This window comes from Budorcas taxicolor, chromosome 11 (genome assembly GCF_023091745.1).
Source record: "Budorcas taxicolor isolate Tak-1 chromosome 11, Takin1.1, whole genome shotgun sequence".
Classification (NCBI taxonomy): Eukaryota; Metazoa; Chordata; class Mammalia; order Artiodactyla; family Bovidae; genus Budorcas; species Budorcas taxicolor.
This window is the reverse complement of record NC_068920.1, coordinates 106,254,820-106,270,717: the sequence shown is the minus strand read 5'-3', so window position 1 is coordinate 106,270,717 and position 15,898 is coordinate 106,254,820. Positions and strand designations below refer to the sequence as shown.

The following is a 15,898-nucleotide window of genomic DNA, read 5'->3' as shown; positions in this document are numbered from 1 at the left end:
TTCAGCTTTAGCATCATTCCTTCCAAGGAAATCCCAGGGTTGATCTCCTTCAGAATGGACTGGTTAGATCTCCTTGCAGTCCAAGGGACTCTCAAGAGTCTTCTCCAACACCACAGTTCAAAAGCATCAATTCTTTGGCACACAGCCTTCTTCACAGTCCAACCCTCACATCCATACATGACCACAGGAAAAACCATAGCCTTGACCAGACAGACCTTAGTCGGCAAAGTAATGTCTCTGCTTTTGAATATACTATCTAGGTTGGTCATAACCTTTCTTCCAAGGAGTAAGCGTCTTTTAATGTCATGGCTGCAGTCACCATCTGCAGTGGTTTTGGAGCCCAAAAAATAAAGTCTGACACTGTTTCTACTGTTTCCCCATCTATTTCCCATGAAGTGATGGGACCAGATGCCATGATCTTCGTTTTCTGAATGTTGAGCTTTAAGCCAACTTTTTTGCTCTCCTCTTTCACTTTCATCAAGAGGCTTTTTAGCTCCTCTTCACCTTCTGCCATAAGGGTGGTGTCATCTGCATATCTGAGGTTATTGATATTTCTCCCAGCAATCTTGATTTCAGCTTGTGTTTCTTCCAGTCCAGCATTTCTCATGATGTACTCTGCATAGAAGTTAAACATCATTATTCTTGAGGATATTGATGAAAATGTTCTTTGCATCTACAGTTTTCTTAGAATCATTCAAAGCCATTGATTAAGCTCTCACTGTGTGCACAGCACTGAACTCAGGGATTCGGAGAGCAAGAAACAAAATTTTTTTAAATATTGAAAAAAACAAAAAACGAAGTAAGAATTTAAGAAGACTGGTATTGGAGAAGAAGAAATTTTTCTCTGCTCTTCTAGGTTCTTCTGGATGGTCTGAGAATTAAATTGACATGAGGCATTAGCAAGAGAAAATCAAACAAAAGTTTAATAACACGTACAAATGGGAGAGACCTAGCAAATCTGTGAAACTCCTCAAAATGGCTGAAACCCTCACCTTAAATATCAGTTACAGACAAAAGAGGATATTGAGGGTGTGGAGGGTGTTTTGGGACTCCAAAGGGGAGAAAGGCAGTTGACATGGAGATGGAAAAGCAAATGTTTGGCAAACAAATGTTTGCTGGCCCTGCAGAGACAAGGGGAAACAGAGGGGAATTTTAAAAAACAGACTTTGATAGACCCCTTCCTGATTACACACCTAGTTCATGCTATAGTTATCTATGGGGACAGCTCCCTTCCTGGAACAGTCCCTATGCCTACATTCTTTTAGGCAGCTAGGGGAGAGTTCAAACTTTCACCCCAAACCTTTGGGGCTTTGATTGCTTTCAGCTCAAAATAATCCACATGCCAAAGATTTTGGGTGCTAAATTTTGCTCTCCTATACTAGGAGGTCAAATCTCACATATATCTCCTTCTGCAGAATGTAAAGGAGGATTCAGTAAATATTCATGGAAGTCATCAGAGGAATGGATAAAGAAGATATGATACATATATACAATGGGATATTACTCAGTCATCAAAAATGATGAAATAATGCCATTTGTAGCACCATGGATGGACCTAGAGAGTGTCATACTGAGTGAAATAAGTCAGACAGAGAAGGAGCAATATCATATGACACCCCTTATATGTGGACTCTAAAAGGAAATGGTACTAATGAACTTACAAAGCAGAAAGAGATTCCCAGACTTGGAGAATGAATTTAGGTTTGCTGGAAGGAAGATAGTTACGGAGTTTGGGATGGACATGTACACACTGCTATATTTAAAATGGATAACCAATAAGGACGTGCTGTATAGCACATGAAACTCTGCTCAGTGTTATGTGGTGACCTGGATGGGAGGAAAGCTTGAGGGATAATGAATGCATATATATGTATGGCTGAGGCCCTTTGCTGTTCACCTGGAAATATCACAACACTGTTAATTGGCTACATGCAAATACAAAATAAAAAGCTTAAAAAATATGCATGGAAGGAAGAGAAGCAAGAAAATAAAAAGAAGATAATATCAGAAGAATAGCACAAGTACGTTTATCATAATAAATATGGCCGGGGGCAACACACAGAGTCATGAAAAACAATAAATTGTTCTAAGTCACTAAGTTAAGATTGGTTGTTACACAGCAATAGGTAACTGAGAGACCATGCAAAAGGCGTCAGACTTCAGCTGGGAGCCCTGAGGCCCCATCCATTTCCACCAGCCCTCCTTCTGGAAACTGGATTCTTCTCCACTACTCCCTCACACTGCCAAAGTCCTTCCTGACAAATCTGGGGCTGTTCTCCATAGAGCCTGACATCCAAATCAGATCATTTGTGGAATACTATTTGAGTTTCCTGGGACTGCTCTGTACCATGACCATAACAAGTAGTCCTGCAACTTGTTTATACATCTATTCCCATATCCATTCAGCAAATGTTGATGAGTGCCTTACACATGTGATAAGAATTTTTTCATGTCATGAAATAAAAATGAACAGAGCAGGCAAAAACCTCCACCTTATGGAACTTGCATTCTAGTGGAAGGAGAAGAGGGAAATATACTGATGAAAAAGAAATTTCATATTTTATGGCAAGAATCCCTTGGACAGCAAGGAGATCAAACCAATCAATTCTAAAGCAAACCAACCGAGGATATTCACTGAAAGGACTGATGCTGAAGCTGAAGCTCCAATACTTTAGCAACCTGATATGAAGAGCCAACTCATTGGAAAAGGCCCTGATGCTGGGAAAGATTGAAGGCAGGAGAAGGGGATGACAGAGGATGAGACAGTTGGATGGCATCACCAACTTACAGGACATGAGTTCGAGTCAACTCTGAGACCGCAAAGGATGGGGAAGCCTGGTGTGCTGCAGTCCATGGGGTGGCAAAGAGTCAGACAAAACTTAACAACAACAATGTTTTTCTCTGTCCATTTAGGTCTTCTCTCTCCTCTTTAGTGTGTATTGTGTGACTGCATTAACCAGACCTCCTTAGCAGATAACATTGCTTCCTAACCTCATACATAATTGGGTCATGATGACCCACTACTCACTTTGTACATGCAGATCTGGATTGTATAAACTATCAGTATATCATCTGATGTGTGACCCTCTATCTCAAAAATGTGTATCACTGTTCTTTGACCTATGACTGGTTAACTGGCTTTCTGAAAGACTGTCTCCAGGGTTATAATCTTCAGGTTGGCTAGAGTAAAAATTTTCCATTTCTTTCTTAGATCGACTACAGATTAACTTTTTGTCAACAGAGCAATGCATAAATAATAAATCATAGATTGTGATAGAAAGTGAGAGCACAAGAGAGGGCTCAGGAGAGTTGAAGTTCAGAGAGGGGCACAGGTTGCAGTTTTACTTAAAGAGATCAGAGGAGCCTTCCCTGAGGAATGAGACTTCCACACTGAAGGCTGGTGCAAAGGCCCTGGGGTGGTATCAGCCTGGAGCATTTGTCTCTGAAAAACAGCAAGGAGTGTGATGTGGCTGAAGCAGAGTAAACAGGGAAAGTCATAGAGGAGAATCAGACAGCTGTATTAGAGTTCTCCAGAGAAAGAGTATGAGATATATATATATTTGATGTATTATGTGTTACATATTATAAATATATATGTCATATATATAAAACACACATATGTTATATAACAGACACATATATATTCCATATATATGCATTATTTATATAGATACATATGTATATACATATAACCCATATATACACACATAACACATATATGGAAGCCAAGAAGCCCTGCAGTCTGCTTGAGGACCAGGAAAGCTTGTGGTATAATTTGAGTCCAGGGGGCTGTGTGTGTGGAGGGATACTGTTGGTACAAGTCTTGGACTCCAAAGACCCTAGAATCAGGAACTCCACTATTTAAAGAAAGGGGAAGATGATAAACATCCAAGTTCAAAAAAAGAGAGCAAATCCACCCTTCCTCAGCCTTTCTGTTGGATTCAAGCCCTCAGTGAATTGGATGATACCCACCCATGTAGGTGAGGGCCATCTCTTTTACTGGTTCTACCGATGGGAATGTTAACCTCAGACTTCCCTGATGGTCCAGTGGTAAAGAACCTGCCTGCCAATATAGAGGACACAGGTTTGATCCCTGGTCTGGGAAGATTCCGCATGCCACAGAGCAACTAAGCCCTTGGGCCATAACTACTGAACTGCAAGTAGAGAAAGCCCACACGCACCAAAAAGGACCCAGAGCAGCCAAAAATAAACTAAAACATTTAAAGAAATCTGTTTTTATCAATGCTAAACTTTTCTGAAAACGCTCTCACAGACACACAGAGAAGTAATATTTAACCAACTCTCTGGGCATCCCTCAATTCAGTCAAGTGAAAGTGTTAGTCACTCAGTCATGTACGACTCTTTGTAACCCCATGGACTGTAGCCCACCAGGCTCCTCTGTCCATAGGATTTTCCAGGCAAGAATACTGGAGTGGGTTGCCATGCCCTCCTCCAGGGGATCTTTCAGACCCAGGGATTGAACCCAGGTTTCCCACATTACAGGCAGTTTCTTTATGGTCTGAGCCACCAGGGAAGCCCTAATTCAGCCAAGCTGACACATACATTAACTGTCTCATTTTCCACATAAACCCATGAACATTCATTAGAATAGTGTCCCCTGGAACCAGTCTGGAAGATACTTATCGTGGAGATACCTGAGTCTGCAGATTACCTGTCTGCTCAGAGCAGACAGGCTCATATGACTGTGCTATTTGCTGTGTCTCAGGTCCTAGAATGATGGGCCCTCAGAAAATGTCCTCAGGAAATCGTTCAGTGTAGAAGAGCCTGTACTAAAACCGCAGGCTGCCAGCCTCCTCTGTCCCTCCTTCTGTGACCAGAGTCTGAGCAAGGGAGTCAGAGGGGATGAGTGTAGGAGAGGAGGATTCACTGCAGTGTCTCTATCACAGGGAGAGGGGCTGAGACACTGGGTACTAAATGCTGGAGGGATTACAATAAGGTGCCTATATTCCCAGGTGGCTCAGCTGGCAAAGAGCCCACCTGTCAAAGCAGGAGACCCAAGAGACTCGGATTCAATCCCTGAGTCAGGAAGACTCCCCTGGAGGAAGAAATGGCAACCCACTCCAATATTGTTGCGGAGGAAACTCCATGGGTAGAGGAGCTCATGGGGTCACAAAGAGTTGGATACGACTGAGTGCACACGCACCACCACCATACGAACCTTCAAGTTGTGAACTTTCAAAGCCATGAACACGTGTCTGGTCCCAGCAAGGAGAGCCTGTGCCATTAGCGTCAAGTGTGAGTGAGATTGCAGCTTGCCCTCCGGGTCCTATTGCTGATGTTCCTTCAGCTCTACCGTTTCCCACCTCCTCTCCCTCCTCCAGTCACTAACTCTTCCTGCCTGTTCATTCAACATGTTATCTGTTAACCGTAGTAGAGTACTTTTCAAGGCACTGTACTGTAAGGTTTAAAATGTTTTATTTTTTGTGTGTCTGTCTTTTATGTCTTCTTTGTCTGAAAATTATTAAAACCTTATTACAGTACAGTACTAGAGAGCTGATTGTGTTAGTTGGGTACCTAGGCTAACTTTGTTGAACTTAGAGCAAATTGGTCTTCGGAATACAATCTCCAAAGGGTATTTGTTCAAGTGTAGGGGACATAATTGCTCACCCAGCTCTGCAGCCAAAAACCACCGCAGGAAATTGATCTTTGTCGCCACCTGCAGCCCAGAGAGTACATTGCAAGTTCCGGGCCTCAGGTAGGCTTATGGGATGTGGATCCTGGATTTGCTCAAGAGTCTGTGCCTATTGAGCAGGCAGAGATTGGAATTTACTTTGGGGATAGATAGATTTTTTTGTTTTGGTCAAATCACTAACAAACTCTTTTAATTACACAAATGTAAAATCCAGCTGGAAAGTGTGAAAGTGTCAGTCACTCGATCGTGTCCGACTCTTTGTGACCCCATGAACTGTAGCCCACCAGGTTCCTCTGTCCATGGAATTCTCCAGGCAAGAATAGTGGAGTGGGTTGCCATTCCCTTCTCCAGGGGATATTCCCAACCCAGGGATCGAACCCAGGTCTCCTGCATCGCAGGCAGACTCTTTACCATCTGAGCCACAGGGAATACGGTTCAATAACTCAAATGCCAGTGTTTCTAAGACATTAGTTTTTCTATCTATGCTCAACATGTTAATTTCTGACATGCTCACTTAAGAAATGGTTGTATACTATAGCAAAATGCTGTTACTAACCAGTACCCCATAGGGGCCTTCCCTGGACAAACCCTGCATGTGCTCTGCCTGCCTCTTGTTTATAGAAAAACTTTAGCCTCGCAGATCATCCCCAGGTTCCAAACAATAAATTTAATCAGAGAAGTGAAAAACATGTAAAAATAAAGGAAAACAGTGAAGCATGGCATAATAATAATTCTTTAGCCATTAAATGAAGTTAAGGACAATTAATTTCTTCTTAAGGGCTACAGCTGTCTTCCCTGGGCTTCCTTGGTGGCTCAGACAGTAAAGCATCAGCCTGCAATGTGGGAGACCCAGGTTCAATCCCTGGGTAGGGAAGATCCCCAGGAGAAAGAAATGGCAACCCACTCTAGTACTCTTGCCTGGAAAATTCCATGGACTGAGGAGCCTGGTAGGCTACAATCCGTGGGGTCGCAAAGAGTAGGACATGACTGAGTGACTTCACTTCACTAAGGGTTATAGATAATATTCTGACTCATGTCCTTTGAGCTGTTTTACAGATACTGAAACCCCCACCAGGTAAAAATTAACTGTACGTGCTCCCTACAAGCACGGAGACCCAAGACTGTTCGGAACAAGAAGGTTGATGATGTTGATTCCTGGTTATCTCACCACCAACTGATCAGAAGAATGTTGGAGGATTCCGGGATGCTCTCCCTCACCTTGACTTTAAAAATCTTTCCCTGAAAACCATTGAGAGTGGGCCTTTTGAGCATTAGTTACCTGGACTCCTTGCTGGGTGCCTGCAGTAAACACTACACTTGCCTTCACCACAACCTGGTGTCAGTAAATTGGCTTCACTCTGCACAGGTGAGTGGACCCAATAGTATTCAGGAAATTTTGGTTTCCATTAGAGTTTTTTCTTCTTCACTTTTCCTTTTTCCTCCCTAAATTTGGGTTTAGGCTTCCCCAGACTTCCATGTATTATATAGCCTATGGAGTGTGTGATATCTTCAGCATTTGTTTTGCAGGGACTATAGTAATACAGTGGCTTTAGGGTGGGCATGGAATCCCAAAGTGAACATTTGGGTCATGAAGGAAGTGTGATATTTTTTTCAGCCCATGTGACTTTGGACATAGAAGTTATAGGAGACCCGGAACACATCATCCTCTTGTATAAAGTCTCTTCAGAGCTCCTCAGAATAAAGACAAAGTCCTCTAAGCATAAGCCACTGCCTCTGTCTGGAACTTTTTGTCGACACACATATACAGCATACATGCACACCATACACGTGTGCACACGGGTATGTACACATGCATAGATGCATGCACTTACACACACAGTTGCACTCAGGACTTCCTGCAAACCTGTGTCTGCCCACAGCTCCTCCTGCCCCTCACTTGGCTGGCTCTCATGCATGCATTACCTCTCTTAAATCCTTTCCTGACCCCTTGGGATGGGACAATCCAGTAGCCCAGCTCCCTGGTGCTACCTGAATGAGAGGTTGCCACACTGTGTTCTAATCACCTGTTTACTAGTTTCTGGCTCAGGACCTGCCAGTTCAGTTCACTCTGAGATGTCAATGGTGGATAAGACCTCATGTGTGCCTCTCTCAGGAATCTGCATAATAACAGCTCTGATGGGCTTGTTGTGGAATGAAGCCTTTGGCGTGGTCACCAGGAAGAAGGAAGAATTTCAGAGACAATACTTGGGGCAGGGCAAAGAATATATTCCTGGCATCCCAACATATCTGTCAGAAGCTGCTTCCATTTCTTACTCTTAAATCCCCTGGGCCAGAACACCCCATCATTATTTCAACCCAAGGTCCCCTGAGTGCTGTTTGGAGTGTTTTCTAGTCATTCCATAGAAAGCAGTCAGTGGATTTTGGCTTTTATTCGTAATGCCTCGTCACTTCATCTTTAAAGCATAGGGGCCATGTCTTCTAAACCTCTTGTATCTTCTTCCTCTCCCAAGCACTAATACTGCATTGACATATATTAGATGTTCCAAATGTTTTTTACTTAAATAAAGAATATGATCCAACTCATCTTTGCTGGCCCTTCTCTAGTGAACTGTGCCCACCACCCTCCCAGGCATACCCAGGCAACTCCCACTCCTTGGCCCTGTTCCAAGCTGGGTCAAGTTGAGTTATCACTGGTGAAGGAGAGGAGTTGGTATGGAAAGATGAAGCAGGGGTCAGGCCAACCTTGGAACCACAGCATCAAAGCTGATGCCAGGACACAGCCAAACAGAAGGCAGGGAGTGGAAGAAGTGAGAGGCAGAGCAGAGAGGAAGCTGAGATGAGCAGAAGACCTAGTAACAGCCCGGTTGGTCCAGTGCTGATCTCAGGGGCCCAGACTTGAAATCTGGGTCCTACTTGAAATACTTGGATGTTTCTTCCAGGTCTCCTCCTTCACCAGGCATCCATAATCTGGCCCCACCTATCTTCCCTTCTTAATTTTTGGCAACTCCCCAGCCATAAGCCTTGGGTCCCTGCACATGGATGATTCATCCACACCCTAAATGTGCTGGGAACTCCTCTATCACCCCTTCCCAAGTTACTTCCTCTGCTTAGAAATACCTATCCCCACATTCTCTGCCTGGAACCTGCTTTTTCTCTGGCGCCCAGACAAAACGCTCTTTCCTTTGTGTAGGCCTGTCTAGCCCTTTCCGCCAGCTATATCTCCACACTGCGTGGTGTCTATCTACCTTGTTGCTAGTTGTCCTCACACTGTACCCCAAAGTTCCAACAAGAGCCAAGTGATTATCCACTCATTAATTCAAGACTGCACTTAGGGCCTTTAATGTACCAGCAACTACTCTGGGCACTGGTGACCCAAATTGAACAGAGTGCATGCATGTGTGCTAAGTCCCTTCAGTCATGTCTGACTCTGTGCAACCCTGTGAACTTTAGCCGGCTGGGCTCCTCTGGCCGTGGGATTCTCCAGGTAAGAATACTGGAGTGGGTTGCCATGCCCTCCTCCAGGGGATTTTCCCAACCCAGGGATCGAACCCACATCTCTTTTGTCTCCTGCATTGGCAGGCTGGTTCTTTACCACTAGCACCACTTGGGAAGCCTATAATTGAACAGAACATGCCCTCGAAAAGCACAGAGTAGTCCCAGAACATAAATACATAGTTATGGGGCTTGCCTGGTGGCCCAGTGGTTAAGAATCTGCCTTGCAATACAAGAGACACTACTTTGATCCGATTCAGGAAGATCCCATATGCTGCAGAGCGACTATGCCCGTGTGCCACAGTTAGTGAGCCTGTGGTCTAGAGCCCACGAGTCAAAACTACCGAGCCCATGTGCAGCAACCACTGAAGCATGTGCACACACAGCCCATGTTCTGCAACAGAAGAAGCCACTGCAGTGAGAAGCCTGCACACCACAACAGAGAGTAACCCCCACTAACCACAGCTAGAGCAAGCCCTCGTGCAGCAGGGAAGACCCGCTACATCCAGACTATAAAATAACTAATTAATTAAAAAAATACATAGTTATGATATGATAGCCAGATGACAAGTGATGAGGAACATGCAGGGAAAGAATCTCAATTTATTAGGGCCACAAAGCCTGGCATGTCTTTCTTCTGCTTAAAATCTTCCCATAGCATCCCTTGGCACTTAAAAATAAGTGAAAACACTAATTTGCCTTCAAGATCCCCACCATGATCCAGTCCCCTGCTGGTCTTGTCCATCTCCTAACCCTCTCCAGGATGCAGCCCTCCAGCCTTCCACTGCTATTTGGACACACCGAGCCCCTTCCGTCTCAGGGTTGTGTGTTTGCTATTTCTCTCCTGCATCCCTTCCTGCTCCCAATGGTATCCTTCAGCATCAGCTCAAATGTCACCTCCTCCAAAAAGTCAGAGTCACCTCCCCTGACTGCCCTCTCTAATGTTACCATTAAATACCTACTGCCCTCACCCTCTTTCATGTAAATTGCCCTTGTCTGGTTTCTTGTTTGTGTATTTGCTTGTTTAGTGTTTCTCCCACTCAGTTATCAGCTGCAAGGAAACTTAGTTTTGTTGCTCCTAGAATAAGAGTGGAATAAAAATTTGTGGAATAAGGTTGGGGTCAAACGGACCAGGTATACATGTACAGCTTTTGTGACCTTCAGCAAGTTAAGTATGTCACTTCTGTTAGTCCAGTCTCTTTACCTGTCAAATGCGGGTAAGAACACTTGCCTTGCAGGATCATTGTGAGGATGAAGACAGGTCTTTGTTGCTTTGCGTAGGCTTTCTCTAGTTGCAGTGAGCAGCGCACTTCATTACGGTTTGCATGCTTCTCATTGTGGTGGCTTCTCTTGTTGTGGAACACAAGCTAGGTGCACAGGCCTCAGAAGTTGGGGCATGTGGGCTCTAAGGCCCACGGGCTTCAGTAGCTGCTGCACACAAGCTCAGAGGTCGTGGCTTGTGGGCTTCAGAGCATGGGCTCAGTAGTTGTGGCGTATGCACTTAGTTGCTCTGTGGCATGTGGGATCTTCCTGGAGCAGGGATAGAACCTGTGTCCCCTGCATTGGCAGGCAGATTCTTATCCATTGCACCACCAGGGAAGTTCCTGAGACACACTCTTCTTAAATGTCCTGGCTAACAGTACAAGTTGGCCAGATGCTGAGTGGTTGTATGAAACAAGAAGAGTACCAGTGGCCCACTCCTCTGAGCCTTGATACGACAGGCTCCCTGCTCTAACTTGAGCCTAACCATGGGTCCTTTATGTAATGGAGAGGGCTCCAAGGATGTATAACAGTTCTAACTACAAACTGTCAGGTGAGATCCATCTCTGTTTCCGAACTATAACCAGTCAACTCAACTCATCAGTTCCACGGTAACCTTAAACTCAGTACATCCAGTCCAAACCCACTGCCTCCTCTTAACTGTTCCCTTTGGTCCTCACACATCAAAACTAGCAGACAATTAACCGTACTGGTCCATCAGTTAGAAGACTGATTCATTGTGAAGTGTCTGATAGAAAAATTGTTACCTGAACTATTAACAAAACTGAAAATGTAAACAGCCCAAGGCATTATCCATAGACAGAGGAGGGGAGCTGGATTCTGCTTGGAGCTTCTCGGTTATTTCTAAGCTCCAGAGCTGAGGGATCAGAGAAGAAACCATGATCAGGCTTCCAAGAAGGGCTCACCAAATCACCCAATCCCTCTGCATTAAATGCTGCACGCAGAGGCCCATGAGGGCCCTGTGTTGGTTGCCTACAGCTGCTGTAACAAATTACCACAAATGTAATGGCTTAGAACAAGACACATTTATTATTTTACAATTCTGGAGGTCAGAAGTCTGAAATGGGAGTCACTGGACTAAAATCAAGTTGGCAGGGCTGTGTTTCTTCCAGAAGCTGTAGGGGAGAATGCATCCCCTGCCCTTTCCCAGCTTCTAGGAACTACCTGCATTCACTGGCTCATAGCCCCTTCCTCCGTCTTCAAAGTTAGCAGCATTGCATCTTCCATTCTCTTTCTGACCCTCCCTCATATGAGGACCCTGATGATTAATCATGAAGGGTCCACTGGGATAACCCAGGATGGATTAGCTTTCACTTAATCACATTTGCAAACTCCCTTTTTTGCCAGGTAAGGTAACATATTCACAGGTTCTTGAGATCAGGATGTGGAGTTCGTTGAGGGGGCCATTATTCTGCTCAACCCTCAATAGGATGAGCTTGGTTTGGGAGCACCAGGCCAGAACCCAGCTTCCTGTCCCCCTACCGACTCTGTTCAAAGCAGAATTCAGTGCGGGCTGAGGGTTCACTCTCCTTGGTAAGTCGCAGGGGCTGCTGGGGTTCAGAGGAGCCAGAGAGGAACCAGCCAGGCCAGGCAGCAGCCTCGAGCCTGAAAGCGGGACCTGAGCTTCTCTGGAAGAAGGTGAAGCGGGTGGCCTCTTCTCCGCCCTTGTATAGGTCCTCAATGTTCACATCCTGTGGGCGCAAGGCAGAGGAGACTGGATGGGACAGCTGACTGTCAGCCCTCGAGGCTTCTGGGGCTTGGCCAAAGAGGGAACCAAAAGGTGAGTCTTTCCCCAGGGAAATTCCCTCTGCAGGTTCTAGAGGGAAGGGTCTGGGCACTGGGTGCAGAGGGAGATGGTAGAAATCCAAACAAGAGGGATGTGTGGACCTTGCTGGACCACAGATGGGCATAGAGAGGCCAGAGCACCCTGGAGGTCTATAGGGGCCCCCAGCACAGGGTGCGATTGCTCACCTCCAGCTGCAGGGAAGGCCCCTCCCCTGTCTCCACACATGCCAGGCAACGGCTACCTCCCTGGACCCCCAAGAAGATGGGGAACTTGGTGCGTTCCAGGTCTCTGTTGGGGAGTATGCAGATGGTCTCTTGGAGGGAAGAAGAGAAGAGAGCCAGGTGCTGAGGGGACCCCAGATTGCAAGCTCTTAAGCTAGCTAAAGCTTGGGTAGGAAGGAACTGGGCCAGGGCACAGCTGACCTGGCCCCTGCTTGCAGGCTGGGACTCCTATCAAGGCCCTGATCCCTCACTGGGAGAGATCTCCCTGCCTCAGTTCTCACTGTCACTGGAGACAGAAGGGGAAGGAGAGCCTGGGGGCAGATGGAGTTTGTGTAAGTCCCAGGAGGTCAAGGCCCCAGATGCTCACCTGCATGACAGTTGTCGGCATCGGGATCTCCCACCAGGAACTGGCCATCCCGCATGCACAGAGCCTTCTGCTCTGCATCCTTAATTCTGGAACAGGAATTGATGCTGATTGCCCACCCCTTTCAGACACCCCAGGCCCCCCAGCCCTTCTGCCCCAGGCTCTGAATGACCTGCTCATCAGCAGTTCTTCTGTGTTGAGTCCTGCCCCAGGCCACGGGTGCGAGACCTTGCACCATGGCCACAGAAGCAGAACCTAGAACCAAGATCACCTGCAAAGTTGACTGAGCCCCTTTGTAACCATTCCCAAAAGCCCCCCTGATCATCGCTAACAAGCTTCCTGACTCCCAATTCACTTTCATGCATTGGAGAAGGAAATGGCAACCCGCTCCAGTGTTCTTGCCTGGAGAATCCCAGGGACTGGGGAGCCTGGTGGGCTTCCGTCTATGGGGTCACACAGAGTTGGACACGACTGAAGCGACTTAGCAGCAGCAGCAGCAGCAGCCTGCTCCAGTAAACACCCCATAACACCCCAACCAATCTCCCAATGCCATCCTTCCAGCAGGGATTATCTTTGTTCTGAGGCTATAAGAATCAGCTATTAACTCATGAAAACTATCTTTCCCTGGTCTGTCAGGAGGTCAGCCCACTGCACTTGCAGTGTCCTCCTTATTTCTGCTCTTTGTTCTTAATAAACTCACTCCCTTCTGAAATGCTCTCTGTCTGGAAATTCTTTCCCAACCCTCACTTAGACTGCCCCAGCATCCTGCAGGTAAGAAGTAGGGATGCTACTCCATCCAAATGTAGGTCAAGACCAGGTTAGCCATAGGCTATAGGAAAGTTCTCCTGGGGCTGGGCATTTTTCAGAGACTGCATCTCTGTCTTTACCAAGCTTGGCCCCTGTCAGGCCCTCAGGGCATTTATGGGTCAGGGTCTTCTCACTGAGGTATACAGAGTTTTCCTGACCCTCCAGCCCTCCAGCATGTAAGTATGTAAGAGGTGGGGCGGGGCGGGGATGGAGTAGGCCGCTTTGGGTGTACCAGATACAGTCAGCAGGGAGTCAGAGCAGGGCCCTGATGACTGGCAGTGGGGTTGGCAGTGGTTCTAACGATCAGTGTGGGAGGGTAAACATGTGCAGGGAGGCTGAAAAGGAACCATGGTGAGTCTGTGCAGCTCAATGCCATGCCCACAAGGTTAACCCATTGCTGGCTGGTTTCAGAGATGGCCATCAGTTGCTCTCGGGCCTGGGGATGCTCCTTACCTTCAAGGGCAGAACCTCTGGGCCAACACCACCACCTCTAGGGGATTCATCTTTCTCAGTAACAGCTAATTATAATACCCTGAGCTCATAACTGTATGTGTTTAAAGCAGGTTCCCTTGCATAATAAAAATGAAGATCTGAAAATAACCTGTTTTGGCAGCTGGCCTTCTCCCTCCAACCTCAACTACCAGGAACTTCCAGCCACATTCTGTTCAGGGACAGAACCCAGGCTAGAGACCCCAGAGAGCTGACCCCAGAGAGCTGTTTTGTCATTTGCAGGCTCCATGCACATGTGTCTTGCCTTCTCGGCCATGCTGTAACTTCCTGGGGGCCCTGACCAATCCCCCATATCTAGGAGAGGATGGGGCCACAGAGAAGACAATCTTCCCAGGTGGCGTTAGTGGTAAAGGGCCCACCTACCAATGCAAGAGACCTGGTTCAATCCCTGGGTCGAGAAGATCCCCTGAAGAAGGGAATGGCTACCCACTCCAAGTATTCCTGCCTGGAGAATTCCATGGACAGAGGAGCCTGGAGGGCTACAGTCCATAGGGAGGGACTCAGTCGCGAAGAGTCGGGCACAAGTGAGCGAGTAATACTCATAGAGAAGCTGAGGGCATGCGTCCCAGGTGTCAATCCTATTTTATTTTTATTATGCCCAAACTCATTCCTTGAAGGGCTCAAGAGAGTTTACAACAAAAAACATGGATAATGAAGTGGTAAATGAAAAGTAAAGACTCAAATATCAAATGAGAGAAAAGTAAGAGTTAGAAGCCCAGAATGGGAGTAAAAACCACAGAGGTTAATATATAAAAATGCTATCATTGAGATTCAAAATTATCTTTGAGCTTTTAGAGAGAGGAGGCTGAAGCAGTACAGAGAATGTGAGTCTGAGTCCTAGTCCTGTGTGACATCAGGTACTTAATAACCTTTTTGAGCCTCAGTTTTCAAATCTATAAAGTGGGTTTAGTAACACTCCCTTGTAGATTTCTCAGGATGAAGGCAAGGCAGTAGAATGGCTGGCTTCTTGCAGAAGCTCAGGGAAGAAGGCTTCCGTGATTATGGTAAGTGCCTTAATTATGGGGTACTTGAGCTTTCTGGGTGAGAGGGAACTTCATCCTTCTGACTCAGCCTTCTTTTCTTCCTCTGTCATTCCCAGACCCCTGATTAGGAAAGATAGACTCCAGGAAGACTTACATGTAGTATTTTGCCATGGGGAGGGAGCACATCCTTACAAGCAGGGGTCACTGGTCCTCGCTGAGAGGGGAGAAAAAAGAGCTGTCAGAGTATGAATGGATAAAGAAGATGTACATATACACAATGGAATCATGGCCTGTCATAAAAAAGAATGAAATAATGACATTTACAGCAACGTGGATGGACCTAGAGATTACCATACTAAGTGAAGTAAGCCAGACAAAGAAAGACAAATATCATATAAAATATTGTTTATCTGTGGAATCTTAAAAATAACACAAATGAACTTGCTTACAAAACAAAGAAATTCACAAACATAGAAAACAAGCTATGGTTACAAAGGGGACACGAGAGGCATAAATAAGGAGTTGGGGATTAAAATATAGACACAACTAAACACAAATAGATAACTAATAAGGACCTACTGTATAGCACAGAGAATTGTACATATTACTGCTGCTGTTGCTGCTGTTTATTCACTAAGTCTTGTCTGACTCTTTGCGACTCCGTGAACTGTGGTCCACCAGGCCCCGCTGTCCATGGGATTTCTCAGGCAAGAATACTGAAGTGGGTTGCCATTTCCTCCTCCAGGGGATCTTCCTGACTCAGGGGTTAAATCCATGTCTGTAGCAGGCCGATTCTTTACCACTGTGCCACCAGGGGAAGCCCATCTATCTATCTATCTA

General features: G+C 46.0%; 1 protein-coding gene across 1 annotated transcript; it reads right to left on the bottom strand.

Annotated features, from left to right (window-relative positions):
- Positions 1-11,865: 11,865 nt before the first annotated feature.
- On the bottom strand, positions 11,866-15,244 carry IL1F10 (interleukin 1 family member 10). The gene is made up of 4 exons (XM_052649733.1): positions 15,213-15,244; positions 12,762-12,847; positions 12,359-12,486; positions 11,866-12,078 (listed from the first exon to the last, which is right to left on the bottom strand). Exons 1-4 carry the CDS (start codon positions 15,242-15,244, stop codon positions 11,866-11,868), a joined length of 459 nt encoding a protein of 152 aa, XP_052505693.1.
- Between the last annotated feature and the right edge of the window lie 654 nt (positions 15,245-15,898).